Genomic DNA, 20456 nt, shown 5'->3' on the forward strand with positions numbered 1-20456 from the left:
TCCTTGGGAAAGGCATCAAGAGGGATGGGAGTTCATCAGGGGAAAGACCTAGATTTATAAGGTCCCCTGTAGGGGTGTGTGAAACAGGCCCTATTCGATTTGGATTCAGATTCAGCCCGAATCAGGGACAGTGATTCGATTCACTGATTCAGATCGCTGTCCCCAATTCGATTCGGCTGAATCTGAAGTTTTTATGCTGATTCAGAGAATCAGCAATTCCGCCATAGACACAGCTTTAAATGTTTTTTCTACATACCTCGAGGTACCAGCACGGCTCATGATCACTGAGATGCTGGGGCGCATGGAGTGACCCACAGGAGTGCAGGGGGTCCTCCATGTGCTCAGTGGTGAACTTCTTGGTCTGCTGGAGAGTGCACAGGGCCCCCCCCCCCGCACCATCCCAGCTCAGCAGTCGGCCACAGGGGGACCCTGGGTAACCCCCCAGACCCAGGAGGCACTAGTCTCTGAGTCAGGAGGGGCGCGGGGGGGTGGACCCTGCATGCTCTGTGGCGGACCCAAAAGTAGACTCGAAGTGCTTCTGGTCCACTTCCAGGTCTGCTGCCAAGCACACTGGAGACCACCCCCCACCTTGCGCCCCCCTCCCCCTTGCTTCTGTGCGACACTCCATGTGCTCCAACATCGCAGCATTCATGAACTGCGCCTGCTACCTAGTGGTATGTAGAAAATACATTTAAAGCTGTGTCTGTGTCCAAATCACCAAATCTCTCCGAGTCGATCTGGAGAGATTAAAGAGTCCTCTGATTCGATTCAGATTTGGAGATTTGGCCACTTAATTGGACCGAATGTTCACCAAGTTGAATCAGGGACTAAAGCTTCACACAGCCCTAGTCTGCTGCCCTGCCTCTCCAGCAGGGGAAGCTGGTGCACCCCTGAAACAGCATCTAAATTGCATAATTAAGTGTGCATTCCACGGCCTCAGACAGTTAGAGTGGTTCTTGGCCAACATCACAGCAGGCAGCTCTACCCAGACAGTCACTTGCAGAGAAGAGCCGGTGGGAATCCAAGGATGGAGGCCCTGGGCAGCCCTGATAGAACCATCTCCCCACGGCGAGAATGGAGTTCCAGGCTGGTCTGAAGGAGGGGAAGGATGGTCTCTTTAAAACACTTTGTAGGAAAATGAATGTTGACTTTGCAGAGTGAGCAAAAGGGCTTTGGCTGTGTTCAATGGCTGATCAGTTCTTCCCTGTTCTCTTCAGTAATTTAGGGGTGCCTCCTGGACGGGGCAATTGCCCCTTGACGATCCCTTTGCCTTTTGACCTCATTTACACTGATTACCATGGCTTACAGCAAATGAAGCAACACATGGGGCTCTCCTTTAAGAAATACAGGTAAGAAAAATCACTCTCTTCCTTTCAGAGGCTTCTTTTATATAATTACTGCTTTGTTTTCATTGGGGTTAAATAGGTGTAGACAGACTGAGGCATGTTCTTGCCAGGGGCTTTGTAGATCTCATCATGCAGCTGTGTCGATGGATTTCCACGTACTGTCATTCCAGTACATGGGCTATGACTGCCAGTTCCCCTCAATTCGGATTCTATTCTAGCATCAATCTCTCCCTGTCCTTCAAGCAGGATTATCAACTGGGCTTGCCCATGTGCAGGTGTCTGGGAGTTTTATACAGGACATGAGGCACAGATTAGACTCGCAGGCTGCCTCACCTCAGCCAGAATGTGAAAGCAGATTCTCTGCCATCTTGCAGCAAGATGCATTGAGATTCCCCTGGCCATGCCACCTTTCCTTTCCTTTACCAATTGGCCTGCAGCAGATCTCCAGCACATCCTAAAAAGTTGGGCCCTTTGTTTCCAGCCTTGTTTATGTGCACAGCTCTGACAGCTGGTACATTGCCCAGTGAACTGCCTCCACACTGTTTCCCAGCTGCTGTCATAACATGCTGAGATCTGCTTGGGAAGGAGGGAGAGCAGGCTCTCAAATCCTACCTTAAAACAAAAACTAATTATAAGGCTCTGTGCTGGGGAAGCAAATAGTTTCAGGGAGGACTTCTTGTGTGTGTGTGTGCATGTGTCTCTAAATAATATGTTTGCCACTCTGCAGGTGTGATCTGCCACAAAAGGCAGAGAGATCTCTTTGCGTTTGCAAGAAAGAGGACCCACATGCCCAAGCCCATTTTCTCCTTTCCTCTTCAGCACTGAGAGAGACAAATGTCCCCATTCCCTGACATAGCAGCAGCCAGCAAAATATGTGATTTAATTTAGTGCTGATAGTCCTGCCTATTTATTATGTTTTCTCCCATTCCTTCCACTATCCTACATGATTTTATTAGAGAGAAAAATGACAGGCAGCATTATTGCTTTTATTATAAATGCATTTACTCTGTAGGCTTAGCTTGGGCTTTTTTTTTTTCCATCCTCTCTCTTTTTCCACTTTTCCTATTTTCCATCTCCCTCACCATGGTAATGCCTGCCTCAGCATTCCTGGGATATGGGGGAAAGCATTAAAATGTCTCCAGAAGATGTATAATTTTGTTGAAGATGTTGGGCCAGTGAAAGACCTGAACAGGAACCTGGTTTATTTGCAAGGAGGGAGTCAAGTGAATCTTTTCCTTTCCAGAAGGGATGTTGAAAATACATCCTTCCTTCTTTGCTAAACACTGACCAGAAGCCCTGACAGTGTGCTTCTTAATATGGGAGCAAATAACTTCTTGCCCGGAGGTGGGGGTCAGCTCATGGCCAGAGTCAGGACCAAAGTGCATTGACAGATGTGGGGTGACCCGGCTTGGATCAGTAGGAGATGAGATTGGGGTCTGTGCCTTTGGAGCTCTGCAAGGGGAACTTCCCCCATTGACCCCATCCCTTGCCAGGCTAAGTAGAGCTGTAATTGGGGCCCTGTGCTCTCCCAAGCACAACATCCACTACTCCTGAACTTTAGGGTGCCAGTCACCCAAAGGTGTCTACACAGGAGATGTCAAAAGGCAAACCCCCAAAAAGTATTACCTGGGGCATTGTGCCCTGCATGGAAGGGCAAGCACGGTGCCTTGGTGCTCACATGGATGCAATGCAGGTCTGCACTGTCTTTACCTGAAGGGTGTACCTAAAAGCCACAAGAGAGCCTTTGGGGCACTGCCAATCCAAGTATGATGGCAGCAATGTGTGGCAGCTAGGACTGAAACAGATAGACTTCTTCTCACCACCATTGGTCTGCATTGGCAGAGTTGCTCAGGCAAATCTTGTGCAATTGCCTTCTGCATCAAACCCAGCTCTGACCATGGTTGTCAACATCCTTTCACCTGCACTAACAAGCCTAAATCCCACTGTACCTTCAGCATTAATAGCGCTGATCTTTTCCAGGCCTCTGGCCATTGGGCAGCAAGGCAGCACAAACCTGAACAAAGCTTTGGCCTCTGGAGTTCAAGCACATAGCACTGCCCCAAGGCAGCATTACCTTGCCTCTGTATCATCCCAAAAGGTTTTCATGGGGCGCTGAAGGCTTCTTTGACTCACCGTATGGATGCTCAAGTCAGTCATTGGTCATTGATATGAAGGATCTGTCTTCTCATGGATTGGACTGCAAGACCCATTAATCCTTTTAAAAGCAGTAATTCTACTAAATGCTCATCTCCTCAAGTCCATAGCAGCTCTAACAACATCTTGGTCCTGAGATGGTGGAAGATGGATCTCATGGGTTGATGGTGTTTGTTGGCAAAACGGAAGTGAAACGTAACCATTGTTGTCTTGCTTGGACAGGTGCCGTGTTCGGGTCATTGATACCTTTGGGACAGAGCCAGCTTACAATCATGAAGAGTATGCCACCCTGCACGGCTACCGGACGAACTGGGGGTACTGGAACCTGAACCCCAAGCAGTTCATGACGATGTTTCGTAAGTGATGGCTTATTTAGTTCTCGGATCCTAGGAGGATTTTTTTTGGTACTTGCATGTTTGATAATTGCAGATCATCCTGTCAGATCCAGGCCAGCAAACACAATGGGAATATGCAATTAAGTGTTTAGGGTGTCTACTAACCACTCTTGGGCATCAGCCTGCCAACCATACCATACCTAGCCCAACCGTGCACCCTTCTTCCCCCCTCCCTCCCCCCCCCAAATAAGTCAGCTGCACTGGAACAGGAAGAAGTTCCTGAGACTAGAATAATTCGAAGGAAAGCAGCTCTTATTTCTCAGTGCTCAGAAATTTACATTCACTCTCCTGTTTGTGCTGGTTGCCACAAACAGGCAACTCAGATATGTCCAGTTCATTTTTAGGAACAATTGGTATCTTATTTCCAGTTCGAGGGGCCTTCTGATTTTAATTTGTAAACAATTACCAGGGAGCAGCTAATACCTGGGTGTGCATCTCAGTCCCCTGTACTCTGGCTCCCCATTCTACACCAGCAGGGCCTGGGAAAGGATGGGCAAACACTGGCACGTCCACACTGGGGGAGTGAGTGCTTCACATGGCCAAAAACGCCCCTTTCTGTCCAGCTGAGGCATGCCATTGAGAAGATCTTTGCAGTCTCATCTAGAACTATAGAGGTTTCAATACCCATTCGCCTAAAGTAAGGGGGTGCACAGAGGATCCCCTAAAGAGGGACAGAGCCAGAAAATAATCCCCCTCTTCATGCTATGCTCAGACTGTGCCATAAAAGCAATGCCAAGCTCCTTACCATGTACTTCAGGTCAAAGCTGGTTTCTCAAGCATGCTGAATGGGATGTGTGCTGCTTCCATCTGACCTTAACCTTGACAGCGTGCCCTAAGGAAACGCCTGCTTAATGGGCCCTGTTACTTTAATTAGCTTTAATTCTTTTCTGTCCCACTCCCACTGTTTTGCTAATTATGTTCTCAGCCTGCCCCAGCTGCTCCCCTCCTCCCAGTGTTCGGCAGTGAAGGACTTTGCTGTGACATGGTGATTTGTCAGCCCAGAGATTCTGCAGGGAGCAGTCCCAAGAGCAGCTCAGCTACCCAATCACTCCTCCTGCAACAGCAGGGGTTTTAGCACCAGAAACCCAAAGAGAGGAGGTGGTGGGAGGGGCAGAAAGCTGGAAAGAAGGGATTTATCAGTGTGGCAGAAGTAACATCAGACTGGAGGATTTGTTTTCCGTGAGCAAAATGTCAGAGAGTTCTGTTAATGTGGAAAAGGGCTGCTGCTATGCCTGCTGCTGGCTGCCGTGGTCCCTCCAGCCATGAATGCCTTCCCAGAAAGTACTTGACACTCTGATCCCATAGCTGCTGCAGTGGGGCTGTGCAGAGCTGCCAGAAAAGCATGGTTGGGCACCTGGTCTTGGGGCTCAGTGGTGGTGGCCCCTTTCTGGTGGTCTACCAGAACTTCTGCTGGCAGAAGTCAGCACTGGCAAGACCTTGGCCCACCAAGTAAGTGCCGGCAATGAAGAAATGAAAGCACTCCCCCACAAGGGAGCCTGTGGCAAAGCCAGACATAAACTCTACTCTCCAGAGTTTCAGGTCGGTGCCTTAACCATAGAGACCATCTCAGCCTTTGCCTTGGTTAGCTTCACTTCTCTCTCATGTGTGCCCACCCCAGTGATGACAACAAATCCTTTCATGGAATGGGTGGGATTCACCGGGATATTCCACAGGAAGAAAAGCTTTGAAATATGCTTCCCAGTTTAGCCCTTGGCAGCCACAGTTTGATCTGGGGAGATTCAGAGTGTGAAACCAGCTTTTGGAAATGACAAGAAAATAGGGAGTTGAGCAGGGATGTGAAACACCAGATATTTTTCTCCAAGAAAAGTCTTATTTCCAGTTTGGGCATAGCCCATCTGGAGACAGGCAGCTGGTTTCAAGAAAGGGGCTATAGTTCCAATTTATCCACTAACCCGTCAAGGGGAAAGGAGTTTTGCTCATCTCAGTTGAGCCTGGTGACCCATTATACATGCAGTGACTCAAATATTTTCTACCCCCTGGCTGGATATAATCTATTTGGCAGTCTAGGAAGTGCCTTATATTTTAGAGAGACCTACAGGCAGTTTTCATATCACATATTTTAATAGCTTCTGTTTGCTTTTTCTGTTCTCTCACTCCTGGAGCCCTTTAGACCCTCTTTGCATTTTGCGAAGTGTTTCTGTGGTACTGAAACATCGGCCCTTAAGGGCTGCACCATTGCCTCATTTCTAATGCCTCCCAATATTTCATTCCTCAGATCAGCCCTGGCCCACATCTCCCTACTGAGCATATCTAACACCAATGCCTCCTAACCCAATAGATGATGGATGCCAGAGTGGGTACTGAATAGGGGATAGGTCATTCTAGATGTGTCTGGTTCAGTGCTCTCCCTCTATAGCATCCACTTCTGCCCGAGTCAGAGACAGGATACTGGGCTAAATGGCTGACACAGTCTGGCACTTCTTACATTCCTGTGTTTTTCTCCCTGCCTCTGTGCAGAGGGAGGTGCTGATGGCTGAGCTGACAGAGACACTTTGATGATTAAGGCAGTCACCTGGAGCTGGGAGTCTGCACATCCTTATCCGCAGTCGGATGGCCATGCCCTTTCCAGCATAGCTGTTCCCAGGAAGAAAAGTGTTGGAGGAGGGAATCCTGAGTCCAGCCGGGGGGAAATAAGGGGGGACTTTCAGCTGGGGGATCCTCTGCACCCAAATGACACCAGGGATACCTTCAACACCTAAATTCCCATTAGCACAGAACAAGCATGGGGAACTGTGTTTACCTTCTCCATGAATTAGGGTTATAGCCCCACTCTCCAGTACAAGTAACCTCCATGGGGAATGCCAGTGAGGCCAGGCTATGTGACACAGGCTTTGGGAAGACAGGTGGTGGCCTGTGGAAGACCCCTCTCTGCTCCAGCACGAGTCTAACACATACGGGTTCTTTTCCCCCCTTGGTTTCTGTAGCCCACACTCCTGACAACTCTTTCATGGGCTTTGTGTCTGAGGAGCTCAACGAGACTGAGAAGCAATTCATCAAGTCCAACAAAGTAAGCAACATGGCAGTGGTGTACGGGAAGGAAGCCAGCATTTGGAAGGTAGGTGCCCTCACTGGTGTGTCCAGACTACAGAGAGCTAAGTCATGGTCCCATTGGCATCAATGGAGGCTTCTGAAAAAATTATCAATTAAGCTACACTCCTTAAAAGCAGAGCCTGGAAAGACCTGAGGAGACATTTACTCCATCTCTCCCACTGGCCTATGTAGGAGTCATGGGAGTAATAACGATTGATACATCGTTCTAAAACTTACTGTGTGGACAACCAGCCAGTTGGAGTTTCTTGTACCCTTTTTGGGAGCAGCTGGTGCTGGCCCCTGCCAGACGGGATACTGGACTAGAGGGGCCCTCAGGTTAGATCTGGTGTGGTAACAGCTATGTTCCTAATATCCAGAAGGAACATTTTTAAGGATGTAGATTAGCCAAAGTGAGACAGAAAGGACATTTGAGGCATTGTGCTGAACTAGTCAGCTTCCCACAGTTAAAATGGTTAAGGTCTGCATAATTTCCTTTGTGGAACTGAGTTGACAGTGTCAACTGTTTGCATACCTCCCTTGCCATTACTTGTGTCATAGCAGTGTGTAAGGACATGAATCAAGACTGGAGCCCTGTTGTGCCAACATGCATGGTAAGAATCAAGTCCTGTTTTACAACCTAAATAGCCAAGGTAGACATGGGGTCAGAGCCAAAGCAGAAAACCTGGTGTTACCTGTCCAAGGTCACATGGCAGGGCAGTAAATGGGACTAGAACCAGGTCTTCTACGTCCAGTCCAGTCCCATCTATCGAACAATCCCAACTCTCACCTTCAGCTAGTAACAATCTTTACACACTGCTAACCTGGGTTAGATTTGAGCTCATGAGGTAAATCCTGTATTCTACTACTTCTCCCCTGAAACTGGACCAAAACTATGCCATTCCTCTTTGAACATACAGTTCAATGGTCTTTTGTATCAAAATGGGGAACATGGAACATAAAGGATAGTCTTAGCTCCGGCCTCTTTTATCTGGATCAGACCCAGTGCTTTTCTTTGCATCATTCATTTGCAGGATCTAATTATCCCTCTCTCTTGTTTTTTTCCTTCTGTGCTTCTCCATGGGATGTTGCAGCTGCAGGTACAGTAGTGCACAAGTCTCTTGTCTTTTTAAACTGGGCATTTCAGCATAAAAATAAAATATCAGGGACAAGTGTGATGGTTGAAATACAGTTTCAGGAGAGCAAGTGCAAAGAGCTTGCATTTTCTGTGAGTCACTAAACCCTTCCATGCTGCCAGCTTGTGTGTATAGTCTGATATTGTTGGTCTTTTGGTCTTTCCAATGCCCCATCTTTCTATAACCAGGTCTTAGCAGGCTATTCTGAGTCCTGCATTTGCATTTCATCAAGTAGCAAGATCTCTGCAATAAAGCCTGTTTTAACAGAACTTTTACTAACAATTGGGCTCCTCATTCCCCTGCCCTACCTTTCTAATGGATCTTTTTCTTTGTAAATCATGTCTCTTTGATGCTTTTGTGTGCTGTTCATTTTCTGGCACACAGCTATTCATGGCTCCCAACACCCAGCCTCACCTCCTGCAGCAAATGATTCCAGCTCTGGCATAGCTCCCTGGGCTCCACTGATTTCTCATTCCCTTGCTTCCTATGGATTTATTTATATAATTAAAATCCTTTCACTGTTAGGAGCCATTAGCTGTTGTAAAAGGGGCAAGGAATGAATCTGAGACAATTTGCTTTCCAGGAGAGAGGAGCCTGGATCAAAACTTTGCCACCCAGAAAACTCAAACTTTGAGGAAGATCTGAGCCAGTCACTAGGTCCACAACCCTAGTTATTAGTGTAAATAGGTTAGTGGAACTGTCATCCATTTTGTGACAAATGTAAAATGTGCCAGTATCCAGAATGGATAGATGAGCAGCTATCTGGGTAATAGATGCTCACAGTAAGTGATGTTACAATAGTTCAACTCTTGGTGACAGGGCAGCAGGTAATAGCCTGTTTGCCTATAGAAAACAACCAGCTTGATACAGCTGTGGATGCATAATACTTATACCTATGTAATTTATACAGGTGTAATCTTACCTCTCATTTTCCCTGAATTAACTCTACACAGGATTCAAATAATTTGCAGTGGTGCAGGGATGAATGTCTTGCATCTGCTCTTTCTATAAACACGATGTGTACAAACCTGGAAGTATCTCTTGATAGAAACACGTCCAACTTCTTCAGTGTCTATACTATGTGTAGTTACTTAACACCTGTGCAACCCAGATGTAAAGGGCTGCTATCTGATAACAGCTTATACACATTGGTCTAAATGATAATGCAGAATATCCTAATGGAAGGGCAGAGAGGCAAGGCAAGGAGTGTCCAAAAGAAGCGGGTGTGCAGAAGGGGACAGAATCTCTTAAAATGCTGGAGTGTTTCTAACATAAAAGCAGAGATGAGCCTGGACACGAGCCTTTATCCATGCTCTCCACAGGCCTGGGAGACTGGGGGAGCACTCTCGTGGCCCAGGTTTCTCTCTCAGTAAGTGGGGCTGTGAGGAAGGCAGAGGGTTACCTGGTGTCTGCAGAAGAACACGTTCCTGTGCTGACATATTGCTTTGGCAGCTAAATACTACTGCTGTTGCAGCATTAGCCATGGGGACTGCTTCAGCTGATGGGGGAGGATAAATGATGTCAAGGGCCTCTTTCCCATTAAATCCCTGACCGTTCAGGTTGGAAGGATTAATCAAGAGGATGTGCTGGGGGTTCTGTGAATTGGAAGAAGTCTTTGATATAGCCTGCTTTCCACAAATGCCAGGCTCCTGCAGTCTCTGCATCCCCCCCACCCCTTCCTGCTTACCCCCTGCCCAGGCAAGGTGTCTTGTGGCTTGTGTTCTTCTGTTAATGCTGTTGAGAGTTTTTATCCAAGGCTTGTAAAGAGCCTGGAGAGGGAAATGAGAAGTAGTGTGGGGAGAGATGCCGAGGCTGCAAAGCTCAATGCTGATCTCAGCTAAATTCAAAGGGAAGGCTGCTTCTCTTTTGTTGAGCACAGAGAAGAGACCCTCGATGAAATCCATGCTTGGAAGGACTGTGTGGTGCCGTATTTGTCCGCAGGGCTGAGTTTGCTAGAACAACAATGAAGTACTTCACAACTCCGTTCAGTTCTGAAAGGGTAATGTCAAGCAAGCTTGGGTAGTAATCAGCCTCTCCTCCACAGTCCTCTACTCACAAAAAAAGTGTTGGAGTTTTCTATGTTTGCTGTGTGGAAAATTGATACTCTCCAGCTGGGAGTGCCAGCCTAGGAGTGTAGCCAAGCCATGTCAGAAAGTGCCCATCTGCTTCGGCATGTTGGAATAACTTCAGAGGAGGAAGAGAGTGATTCCTTTCTTACAGGCGAGACCCTCTCCTCCTTCCCTTTGGATCAGTTGTGGTAATTATGCAGCAAGTGTATTAGTGAAATAAATAGGCACCCAAGTGATGGCATTGCATTTATCCCGCTCTTTTGACCTCATCACCTACAAGCTGGTGGCTACCTTATCTCCTCCTCCCACTACTGAGCACCTTCAAAGCCCCATGGTACCCTATTAATGGAGCCTTGTGGCAATAATGTGGTCTGAATCCAGGCCTGGAGAGGAGACGAGGCAATCACTCCACCTCTTCCCAGCATTGAAGACAATCTTTTTTAACATCTCCTTCTCCTACCCACCCCTTCCTTTTTTCCAAATTATTATGTACTGAGGGACACAGTGATAGAGCATTTAAGACATTGCACTGCAGTTCCAGAGGCATGATTATGAGTCGCACTTTGCATTGATCCCAGAGGCTTCCCCCAGCTGTAAATAGGATCCTGGTCCTTTTGGTTGAGCTGTCAGAGGCAACTGGATACAGTACAGTGCTAGCTGCTGTACTCCCTTTGTGTGTTGTTGGCTAAGAAGCTGGTGTACATTAACTGTATTAGTCCAGCGAGCTGTTAGGTTTTGTAGGACTTTGATTTTACGGGCTTGACAGGCACCATGAATTTTCTAATGAGCGTGTAAGACTTGGTATCTTTTGAATCCTTTGGATGTAGAAATCAGGGTTGAACTCTTGTTCTTGTTGCAGTTACTGGGATTTGGGCCATTGAACTCAGTGGGGCCAGGACTTTCTTCAGTTGTATCCCAGCAAAAAAGAGATTCTCAGGTTTCCCATGGCATACAAAGCACTTGCTCTTATCCTTAGTAGGTGCCCACGTTACTGGATTTGGATACCACAAAAATGTGGAACACAGAAACCCTATTTTAGGCAACTCTTAGAGACGTCTAAATATTTTTAATGATACGATCTTGCTCCCCTTTGACCTGCTGCAGCTGAAGTCAATGTACTGAACAGAGCTAATTGAAAATCTGCCATCCACAGGACTTTTTGATGGACAAGTCTTTTTCCTCTAAAAAGGTGTCACTCTGTCTTCAATCCTTTGAAGTTTCTGAGTGCTTTTAAAAATAGAAAACCATGAAACATACACCAAAAAATCAGGTTATCTCCCTATTTCCTGATAGTAAAATAGAACAAAATGGAAAAGGGCAAAGGAGAAATGTGGGAGGAAGGGGGAGAAAAGAATTTTTTAGTTTACATTTTCAAAAACCTAAAAAATGTTCACAGGGAACTTAAAAATGTTTGTTTTCAAATCACCCCTCCAAAGCAGAGCTTTTCAAGAAACTCTGGTACTGACAAAACCACGTATACAAAAGGATTTACATTAACTACCAAATAATGTTTTAAAACTCTGTAAAGCATTCCTAAGGGCTTGATCTTGCACTACTGGCATTTTACCCTAGAAGATTTACTATTGAGTCCAATGGGATGGGATCTTGACCCTAAATGAGTTTATCTGCCCATATATGTCATATAGACTGCATGATGTGTACATAGACCAGGGGTGGGCAGAATGCAGCCTGCAGGCTGAATGCGGCCCGCCAGGCCATTCTGTCTGGCCTGTGGAGCCCCTAAAAAATTGAGAAAATTAATATTTATCTGCCCCTGGCTGCCTGTCACGCGGCCCTCAATAGCTTGCCAAAACTCAGTAAGTGGCCCTGCGCCTGAAATAATTGCCCGCCCCTGGCATAGACTCATGTGCTGCTTATAGGTTTTATTGATACTCATTTTGTTGGTGCTTTATAACTCCCTTATGACCTCACCCACATCCCAAATTCAGGTCTTTTGAATCTTTGTGTCATTCTATCCCATGCAGCCAATGAACTCCAGGAACATGAAATTGTGCCTCAAAGTTTTCAGCCAGCAAATGTCAGCAAATGTGGGTTTCTCCATCCGTATAATGGGGATGATAATACTTGCCCTCTTCAAAGGTTCCTGTGAGGATTAAATAGTGTTTGCACTGCACTTTTCAGATGTAAAGTGCTACAGACACATTAAGTGTTGTTATTGTGTCATACAAGATTGAATCATCTGAGTGTAGCACAAAATGGCTATGCATTAAGATTCAAAGAGCATGAAACAGTATAGGAGGAGCATTCTTATATGAGAGTTTACTAGAATTGGATTCCAGGGTGTGTGTGCATGCATGTATGAATGTGTGCGGGAGTGTGAATGTATATATACATACAACACAAGTACATGCACACACTTCCTGCTATACGTATAAGTATATGTAGCTGCATGATTAATTAAACACCACTGGAAATCATGTGCTTTTTACAATACCAGAACTGCCTGATTCCAAGGCTTTGTCTTTAAAGGCATCTTATGGAGAAACTGAGATCCAAACCCATGCATGCAGAAGAAAGTATGACCTGTCTTCCGTGTCTCATATTGTTGTCTGTGAAGAACTTCCTGTCCTGTTCATCTTTATGGCTTCTTGATATGGGACAAAGCTAGCATCATAGGCACTGACTAATTTTTGCTGGAGGGGGACCCTGAAATGATGGACATGTGGGAAGCTTTATACATTTCAGGTGACAGCCCTCTTCCCGACGGGGTTCAGGGCCCTCGGGCCCCCATGGCATGCAGGTTTGAAGTAGAATGACATGTTTCTGGGATGGGGAGAATCCAAAGCTGAGCTTTGTCTCTGTATTCAGTAATGGGAAGAACAATTAATAGGTTGTACAGAGCTGGAGATGTTTGAACACAATTAACCTGTGGAGCTCACTGCTGTGGTAGTTCATTAAGGCAAATAAATATCATTGATTTTTTTCCAAAGGATTAGAGATTTATACAAGTGAGAAAAACAAAATGGGATATAAATTAGAAGAGCTTCACCTCAGTGCTTTAGGACATGAACTGATAACTGGTTGGGGTCAGGAATATAAACTCTTCCCACCACTTCACAGTGATATGGGATCATGACATTTGATTGTATTATGGAAGATTTGGGACTTCCCCTGGATCCACTCTGATGTATGGCAGGACCAAGATATGGGCCTGGACAAATTATTAGGCCCAGATTTTCCAAAGTACATAGATGCTAGCCTCCGTGGTTGCTAGGTGCCTAAATAACATTGAGAATCTGGGTCTTCTCTGTTCTAATTTGTCATTTCTTATCAGTCTTTGTGCATTTGAGTAGATCCTACACTCAAGTACCTCAAACCCGATTGGAGGACCTGGTTCTACTCTTAGTCCGGAGTAATCCATGGCATTCAACAGGACTGTACTAGTGTGAAACCAGTGTGACAGTCCAAGAGCCCTAAAATTCCACCTTCCTTGCAGGGGGATTCCATGCTGTGCAGACTGAATCCCGTTGCATGATGGTGAGTCTCTCCCTGTAAATGAAGACAGTCTTTCCTTGCTAGATAGGAGGACTTTAAAGGCTCCAGGACAGAGATCAGACTTAGGCCCCTTCCCTTTCTCTTGGCAGCATGGAATCAAGTATGTCTTTTGGGGATCTCACGTTCATCTGACCTTCTTTGCTTTCTTCTTCAGGGCAAAGAGAAGTTCCTGGCCATCCTCAACAAGTACATGGAAATCCATGGCACTGTGTATTATGAAACCCAACGTCCTCCTGAGGTCCCAGCCTTTGTCAAGAACCATGGCCTTTTACCACAGCATGAATTCCAGCAGCTGCTGAGGAAAGCCAAGGTACACAATGGGGGGCTAGGCCTGTTACAGGGAATTCTGACAAAGTCCAAAGTTATTCTCCCATAAAACAACCAGGTGGTATGGAGGTAGAGCAGAGTTACCCTGGGAAATGTAATCTAATTAGAAGAAGAGAAGAAATCCATTATCTGAAGATCTTTTAGCCTTCCATGGATTGCAGGCCACATCAACAGCACTAATTACCCAGGAGCTGAGCTGAGAAAATAATTGCAACTGAGAATTAAATCTGACGAGTTTTTCTTTTTCACAGATTGTATGTAGAAAGATTACAAAACTCTCCAATCCCTTTATTATTCAAAATTAGCTGCTAATTTTTTCCAGCAGTAGTAGTCATGATTTTTGGTTTTCAGGCCATTTGAAATGCGAATTGTGCAATCAGGTACAAGGTTCACACTGTGATCTCTCTAACTAATTTCTTTCATTTATGTAGCTAAAATGTAGGCAAATGACTTGCATAAATTGCCAAAACGGCCCCAAGGTAATGACTGATGGTTAGATTGCCCAGTTTATACTTTGTTAGTTAATTATACAAGTCATCCATTGGGAAACAGAAATAATGCTACATGACTTATGTGGCTAATCAAAGGGTACAAATTGTGAAAAATGTGGAATACGCTTTTGGGAGCTATTTGAACTTTAAAATCCTTTTTGGAAACTCTTGGACTAGTAGAGCTTGAGCAACTCATGGAGAGCAAAGTGAGAAGGTCACAGGTGTCAGCACATTGAAATTCCCTTTAAGGTTCCAGTGAATAATCGCAGGACAGTTTTGCTAATACTTACTCAGCTGTGCTCTGGAGTTGGGTCTCTGTGACATTATAGCAGCCTGATGGTTCCAAAATGCCATGCCTTTCCTACTACTGCCTCTCTATTGGTTAGAGTCAGGTAGAGTATGTGCTTCCCCACCCATCACTCACACTGTCCATCCACTGATATGCTACTCCCCCCCCATCATGTTCTAGCTGATGGCTCTTCCTATGTAATGATTTCCTACTGTGCTTTCATTATGTGATGGGGAAACACGTACTGGTAAGTACCCTGTGATCAGGAAATAAAGCCAGGGCACTGGATGGCAGCTCATGAATTTAAGGCCTTTCCCCACCTGGATCCCTGACTCTTACTCAGGAAGCTCTTTAGAATTACAGCAAATCTTTCCTTGTGGAATCAGTGGGATAAATACAACCAGATGTAATTTCCATTGACATTAATGGCCCAGAGTTGAAAATATACTGTGTGCAATCTGACATTCACAAGGACCTCATTTTGGAGAGACCCTTTTAACACATTTAAGCTATTTATGAATTAAACTAAGAGACTCATCAAGAGCTTGGTTGTATCAGGCTCCAGGAGAGCAGAGCTGAACACCAAACGTGGAACTTGCTGAATTTGAATTGGTGAGTAAGGTGAAGTGTAGGGTTGCCAAGGTCTGGGCAACAATATTCTTGGTTCATATTCACCCAGGTTTTCTTTTTTTTTGCTTCTTACAGCTCTTCATAGGCTTTGGGTTCCCATATGAAGGTCCTGCCCCTTTGGAAGCCATAGCCAATGGTTGTGTTTTCCTGCAGTCTCGTTTCAATCCACCACACAGCTCCCTCAATCACGAATTTTTCCGGGGAAAGCCTACATCAAGAGAGGTAATTTTGCTTACATGATTCTACAATATTGAACAATGACAATATATCAGATAGCCACAGTGTTTTCTTCTGGATTTGAACTAGAGAAGGGGATCAGCTGGAAAATTCAAATATTGATCAAAGCCTCCTCCAAGTTCAAGAGAATGGTACCTAGGATAAATGTAGTATTTTGCCCTCTCCATCTTAACTGCAGCCTGCCAAGATCTAGGGAGTTTAAATAACCTGGAACCTGGGTTTAGTTCTCAGTTTTACAAAATAAAACCTGAGCAAAGAGACTTTTGCCTAAAACTCATTCAACCTGGCCACAGCTTGACCTGCTGATCCCCACATCTGGGATTGAAAGTTCCCAGGAAAATTTGGGCCTGAACTCAAAATAGGAATGAAGGTTGTTTTGCAGAGGGAAGAAAAACCCACCCTCTTGGGCTTGCCCCTGGCTACAAATTCAATCTGAGTGCAGCGGGAGTTCTTTCAAGTTTAAAAGGTTGAGAAAATTGAACTTTGTATTATTAATAAAGTGGATAAGGCAATGTAAATCCATGCTTCCCTGTGGAGAAATTTCTTCCACTGGCCACACCAAGGAGCTCAATCTCTGCTTTTCTTTCAGATAGATTAGACTCAATCCTAAAGCACCCTCTCTTCTCTCCCCACCTCCGCTGCTAGCCCCTTCTCTGCCAGTCCCCAGACTGAACTGCAGCTGCTTTCCCTTTCCTGAGCAGTCAGTCCATTTGCCCTTCTTACAGTGTGGTGGGTGCCCACTCACATCCCATTTATCTTACTGACCTGTGAAGACAGAGAAAGGCTGCTGTAATTAGCTCCTGAAACATTAATTCTCCTCGTGTGCCGCTTGTCCATTATGCCAACAATACTGTAACTTACATTGATATTGGGAGGGCTTGACTTGGTCCTTAATGACTTGCTGAAGGCTGTCAGAGGCAAACAGTTCCTAAAAAGAGTGTACATGTGTGTGCATGTGGGTGAGACAGAAGACTTACTGCTGCTCATTTTGTTTTATGTCTTAAAAAAGCCAAGCCGGCCATCCTGAGCCACTCTTGCTAGGGAGAAGCATGACCGGAAAAAGATACAACTCATTGCTGTCATCCCTCTGCGTATTCACCTCTGAGCCTTCTGAAGGGTCCAGGGAGGTCTTGGGTTTTATAGTTTGTGTTTGAGTCTAGCTGGTTGGTTGATTTGTTAGAAGAATGAGAGGGTTAATTCAGACTGAGCCTCTTGCTTGTGAGATGGATGGCCCTGCCTTTTGGTTCAGCTGATGCTGTATCCTCTTTAGCCCACTGCCAGGTTTACTCAGCTCTCGTTCTTCAGGGACTTGAGAAGTGAGCTTTGTGCTGCGCTCTGAGGATGACAAGTGGCACTGTCTCAGGCCTGCTGTTGAGAAGCCTCCCACTGTGGCGGCAGGGTTGTTTGACTCTATATGCTGAACTAGAAGTGGATTTGGAAAGTCAGGCTCCCTCCAGAAAACACAGCAGAAATGTTGAGGATGCACATATAATGTTGAGGTGATGTTGTTGCCATGATGATCCAGGAGATATAGGAGAGGCAAGAATTCTTGTGGGTGATACAATTTATTGGACCAACTGAATGGTTGGTATAGATATAGGCAAGCTTTCTTATATCACAGCACCCTTCCTCAGGCCTTACAGTGTGTAAGTGGAGAAATCTTCTTCCCTCTCACTTAGCACTAGCCCAAGAATGGACACATCAGTGTGGCTCTTGGTCTTGGAAAACCTTGATTCATAGATTCATAGATGTTAGGGTCGGAAGGGACCTCAATAGATAATTAAGGTGCACCTGGGACTGGTTCTTATTTGAGTTGGATTTTCTTTGATTCACTGAGATTGAGATTTTTGTGGCTGCCAAGATTTCAACCCCCAGTTCTCACAAATATTAATGTGAATGGGGTGTCTAGATTCATTAGATAATTGTATAATGTTTTAAATGTTTAGGGGGTGGGGAGTGTTTGGATTAAATACTCCACTTGGGGCCTATCTTGGCCTTCAGTAGCTTTTTCACCAGTGTCCCTACTGCCATTATGTCACCCCTCCCAGTGCCTAGCTGCAGGGAGGTCATTGCTTGTGGTCACAGCACTTCCTTTACAGAATGTGAAGCAGTTGGTATTTGTTTCATTTTTCAGGTATCCTCCCAACACCCCTATGTTGAGGACTTCATAGGGAAGCCTCACGTATGGACAGTGGACTACAATAATTCTGAGGAGTTTGAAGCTGCTATCAAAGCAATTATGAGGACCAAGGTAATTCCTGGCACAATTCATTAAAACACTGAGAGAACCTCATCCATTGTTGAGCATGGCCAGCTGGTGTTCCAGGAGTTAACGGCACAAGCAACTGCTAACAACCCAGTTGTCCCTATGAGACTTCCCCAGCATTTGGAGCCTTTTCTTTCTAGTCGCCTCCTAAAATGTTGTCATGTGCTAGCCAGGACTCCCAGGATCCTGTTCTTGAGTTTCAGTGGGGCTTGTGTTCCTAAATCACCCCAGCTCAGACCTTCAATGGTGTTCCAGTGTTTTTTGGCACCTGAATACCTTTCAAGGCCTGGGCCCCAGGCTTTTCTAGAGCTGAGATAAGTAAAATCTGTATAATTAATAGGGCTGTGCAAAATTTTGCCCGCTGTTTCATTTTGACGCTGTTTTGACTTGTTTCGAGCTCGAAACAGAGAAATCGAAATGAAATGAAGGGCTTCGAAACAGCCTCGAAATGAAACAAGGGCAGCTGAAACATTTTGAAACTTTCAAAACATTTTGAGTTTCGAACCTGAAGCTAGGCTTGCCTGCAGAGAAACAGAAAGTAAGAAGAGGGAGGGGAAGAGGGGGAAGGACTGCTCTGATACGGACTGTGATGGTTTGGCTGCCTGAGATGCCCAGAAACCCCTGCACCTATCTCCTTGAAACTTGGCAGGCTTTGTGGCCTCCACAGGGGCTACTTTCCATACCTGCAGTTTTCACCCCCTTTGACTTCACACTTACAAGTGACATAAGTTTTGCTTTCAAGAATTCAAGGTGCAATTTCCCAGAAATCCCTATACCTATCTCCTTGAAGCTTGGCAGGCTTCATGCCCTCAGAAAGGTCTACCATCCCTGATGTTTCCATCCAAATCTGCCATAAAATGACAAAGTTATAGGCAGTTTTGTGCTTCCCCATTATAGCCTATGGGCGAAACATCAAAACAGTGTCGAAAAGGCAAAACAGTTTCGACTAAATGAAATGGAACAGTGGTTTCGAAACAAAACTCAAAACTAAACACTGGCCTGCTGAAGCGGAAGTTGAAACGAAACGGTGCTGTTTCACACAGCCCTAATAATTAATCATTTGAAGGCTCATCCATCAGTTCTGAGTCCTTGCTACGGGGAGCCCAGACTTTGCAATTCTAGCTCAGTTCCAGTGTAGGCCTTCAGCTGTAGATGATAGAGGTCAACCTAGGGACTGGGTGCTATGCTCTTACATATTTGGGTACATCACTGACATTTCTTCATGGCGGAAACTGAACTTTGGAACATCTTTCAATTAATGCCCCCTCTTCAACTCTTCCTCATCATCTCTTTCCCCATCAGTTAGAGAGTTAACCCTTTCATGTAACCAGGATGCATTCTTCCCATCATGACCCCTCTTTCCAGTGCTGCGATATTTAACAAGCATTAGCTACCGCTGACTCTTCCCCCATGCAAGGAGACAGTCTGTTTTGTCTGTCCCATATCTCTCCATGCAAGTGCTGTAAGAGCTACAGATCACTTTTCATCTACCATTTCCCTGCCACTTTTCATTTGACTATTAATTATTGTGATTTGTTAAAGAACAATTCAATAAGAATAGGAAAATCCCCATGTTCCTTTTTTTTTTTTTTAAGCAATGCAGCAAAAAAAAAAAAAACCTTTGAAAGATGCAGCACCTGCTTTGTAAGCTGACTTGGAGACTTAAAAACATACTCGTCATGAATATTTACCTCTCTGGCAGCAGGAGCCTTTCAAGTTGTCCAAATTATTAAAGTCAATTTTCCTAGAGGGGATAAAAGTGCTGATCTCCATTTTGCTCACAATTTGCTTTGGGTAGGATAAGGTGTCCCTGTTGTTACAAAGATGATATACCACAAAACAGCATCTTAATAAATCATGGTTTGGGTCTGGCTCAGACTGAGAGGAGCCAGGAAATTCTCTAGCTTCTTCAGAGGGGGTGTTTTGGGGAGAATTTTCGGAGTAATGTCTATGCAGTGAGGCAGCACTACGCCGAGATACTTGAGTTCCCTCTGCACATAGTAGCTTCCAAAACAGAGATAGTATAGCTGTATCCCTGCAGTGCTGTGCTTAGGAAAATAAACTCAGCTGCTGAGAAGATCTTCTTAGCAAAGGTATAGCAAAGGACTAGTCAGGGATGTGGTAATACTGCTTGGACTTACAAAGTTGGTGTGGGCAAAACCAGTCTGGGTGTTCCTTGGTGACCATGCAAGAGTGAAGGTCTTCTCTCTAGGGAGTAAACCTGGCTATATAGCACCCTCCTGCTGAGAAGGGTCCAGAGCAGGGAAGTTTCTTGCGTCCATTCAGCCCTTGAGTTCTCTGTGAAATTGCCATCCATCAGGCAGATCTTCCCTAGCGGGGGCAGCTTTGTGAATCCCACCTGCTCTCTTCGCAGCCATCGCACCTCAGCATCAGCTGGAACAGAACTGTTCACTTACAGGGAACAAGACCACAGCCCTTGAACCATCCATCTCCTTCCCTGCAAGATCACACACTGGAAAATGAACTTCCAGGTTCAGGAATTCCCTTAAACCTCTAATCACTTAATGTTCTCATTTAGTAAAACACCTTGG

The 20456-nt window shown here is 45.4% G+C and overlaps 1 protein-coding gene across 1 annotated transcript in view; it reads left to right on the top strand.

The window, feature by feature from the left end:
* The window catches only part of MGAT5B (alpha-1,6-mannosylglycoprotein 6-beta-N-acetylglucosaminyltransferase B), a 179682-nt gene that overhangs the window by 131370 nt on the left and 27856 nt on the right, over nucleotides 1-20456 (top strand). The window contains exons 9-14 of the mRNA XM_019494448.2: nucleotides 1218-1349; nucleotides 3723-3856; nucleotides 6841-6971; nucleotides 13819-13974; nucleotides 15477-15623; nucleotides 17773-17889. Of these exons, the coding sequence (XP_019349993.1) occupies nucleotides 1218-1349; nucleotides 3723-3856; nucleotides 6841-6971; nucleotides 13819-13974; nucleotides 15477-15623; nucleotides 17773-17889 (817 nt within the window). The remainder of the gene's footprint in view (nucleotides 1-1217; nucleotides 1350-3722; nucleotides 3857-6840; nucleotides 6972-13818; nucleotides 13975-15476; nucleotides 15624-17772; nucleotides 17890-20456) is intronic.

Source organism: Alligator mississippiensis, chromosome 8 (genome assembly GCF_030867095.1).
Source record: "Alligator mississippiensis isolate rAllMis1 chromosome 8, rAllMis1, whole genome shotgun sequence".
NCBI classification, from domain to species: domain Eukaryota; kingdom Metazoa; phylum Chordata; order Crocodylia; family Alligatoridae; genus Alligator; species Alligator mississippiensis.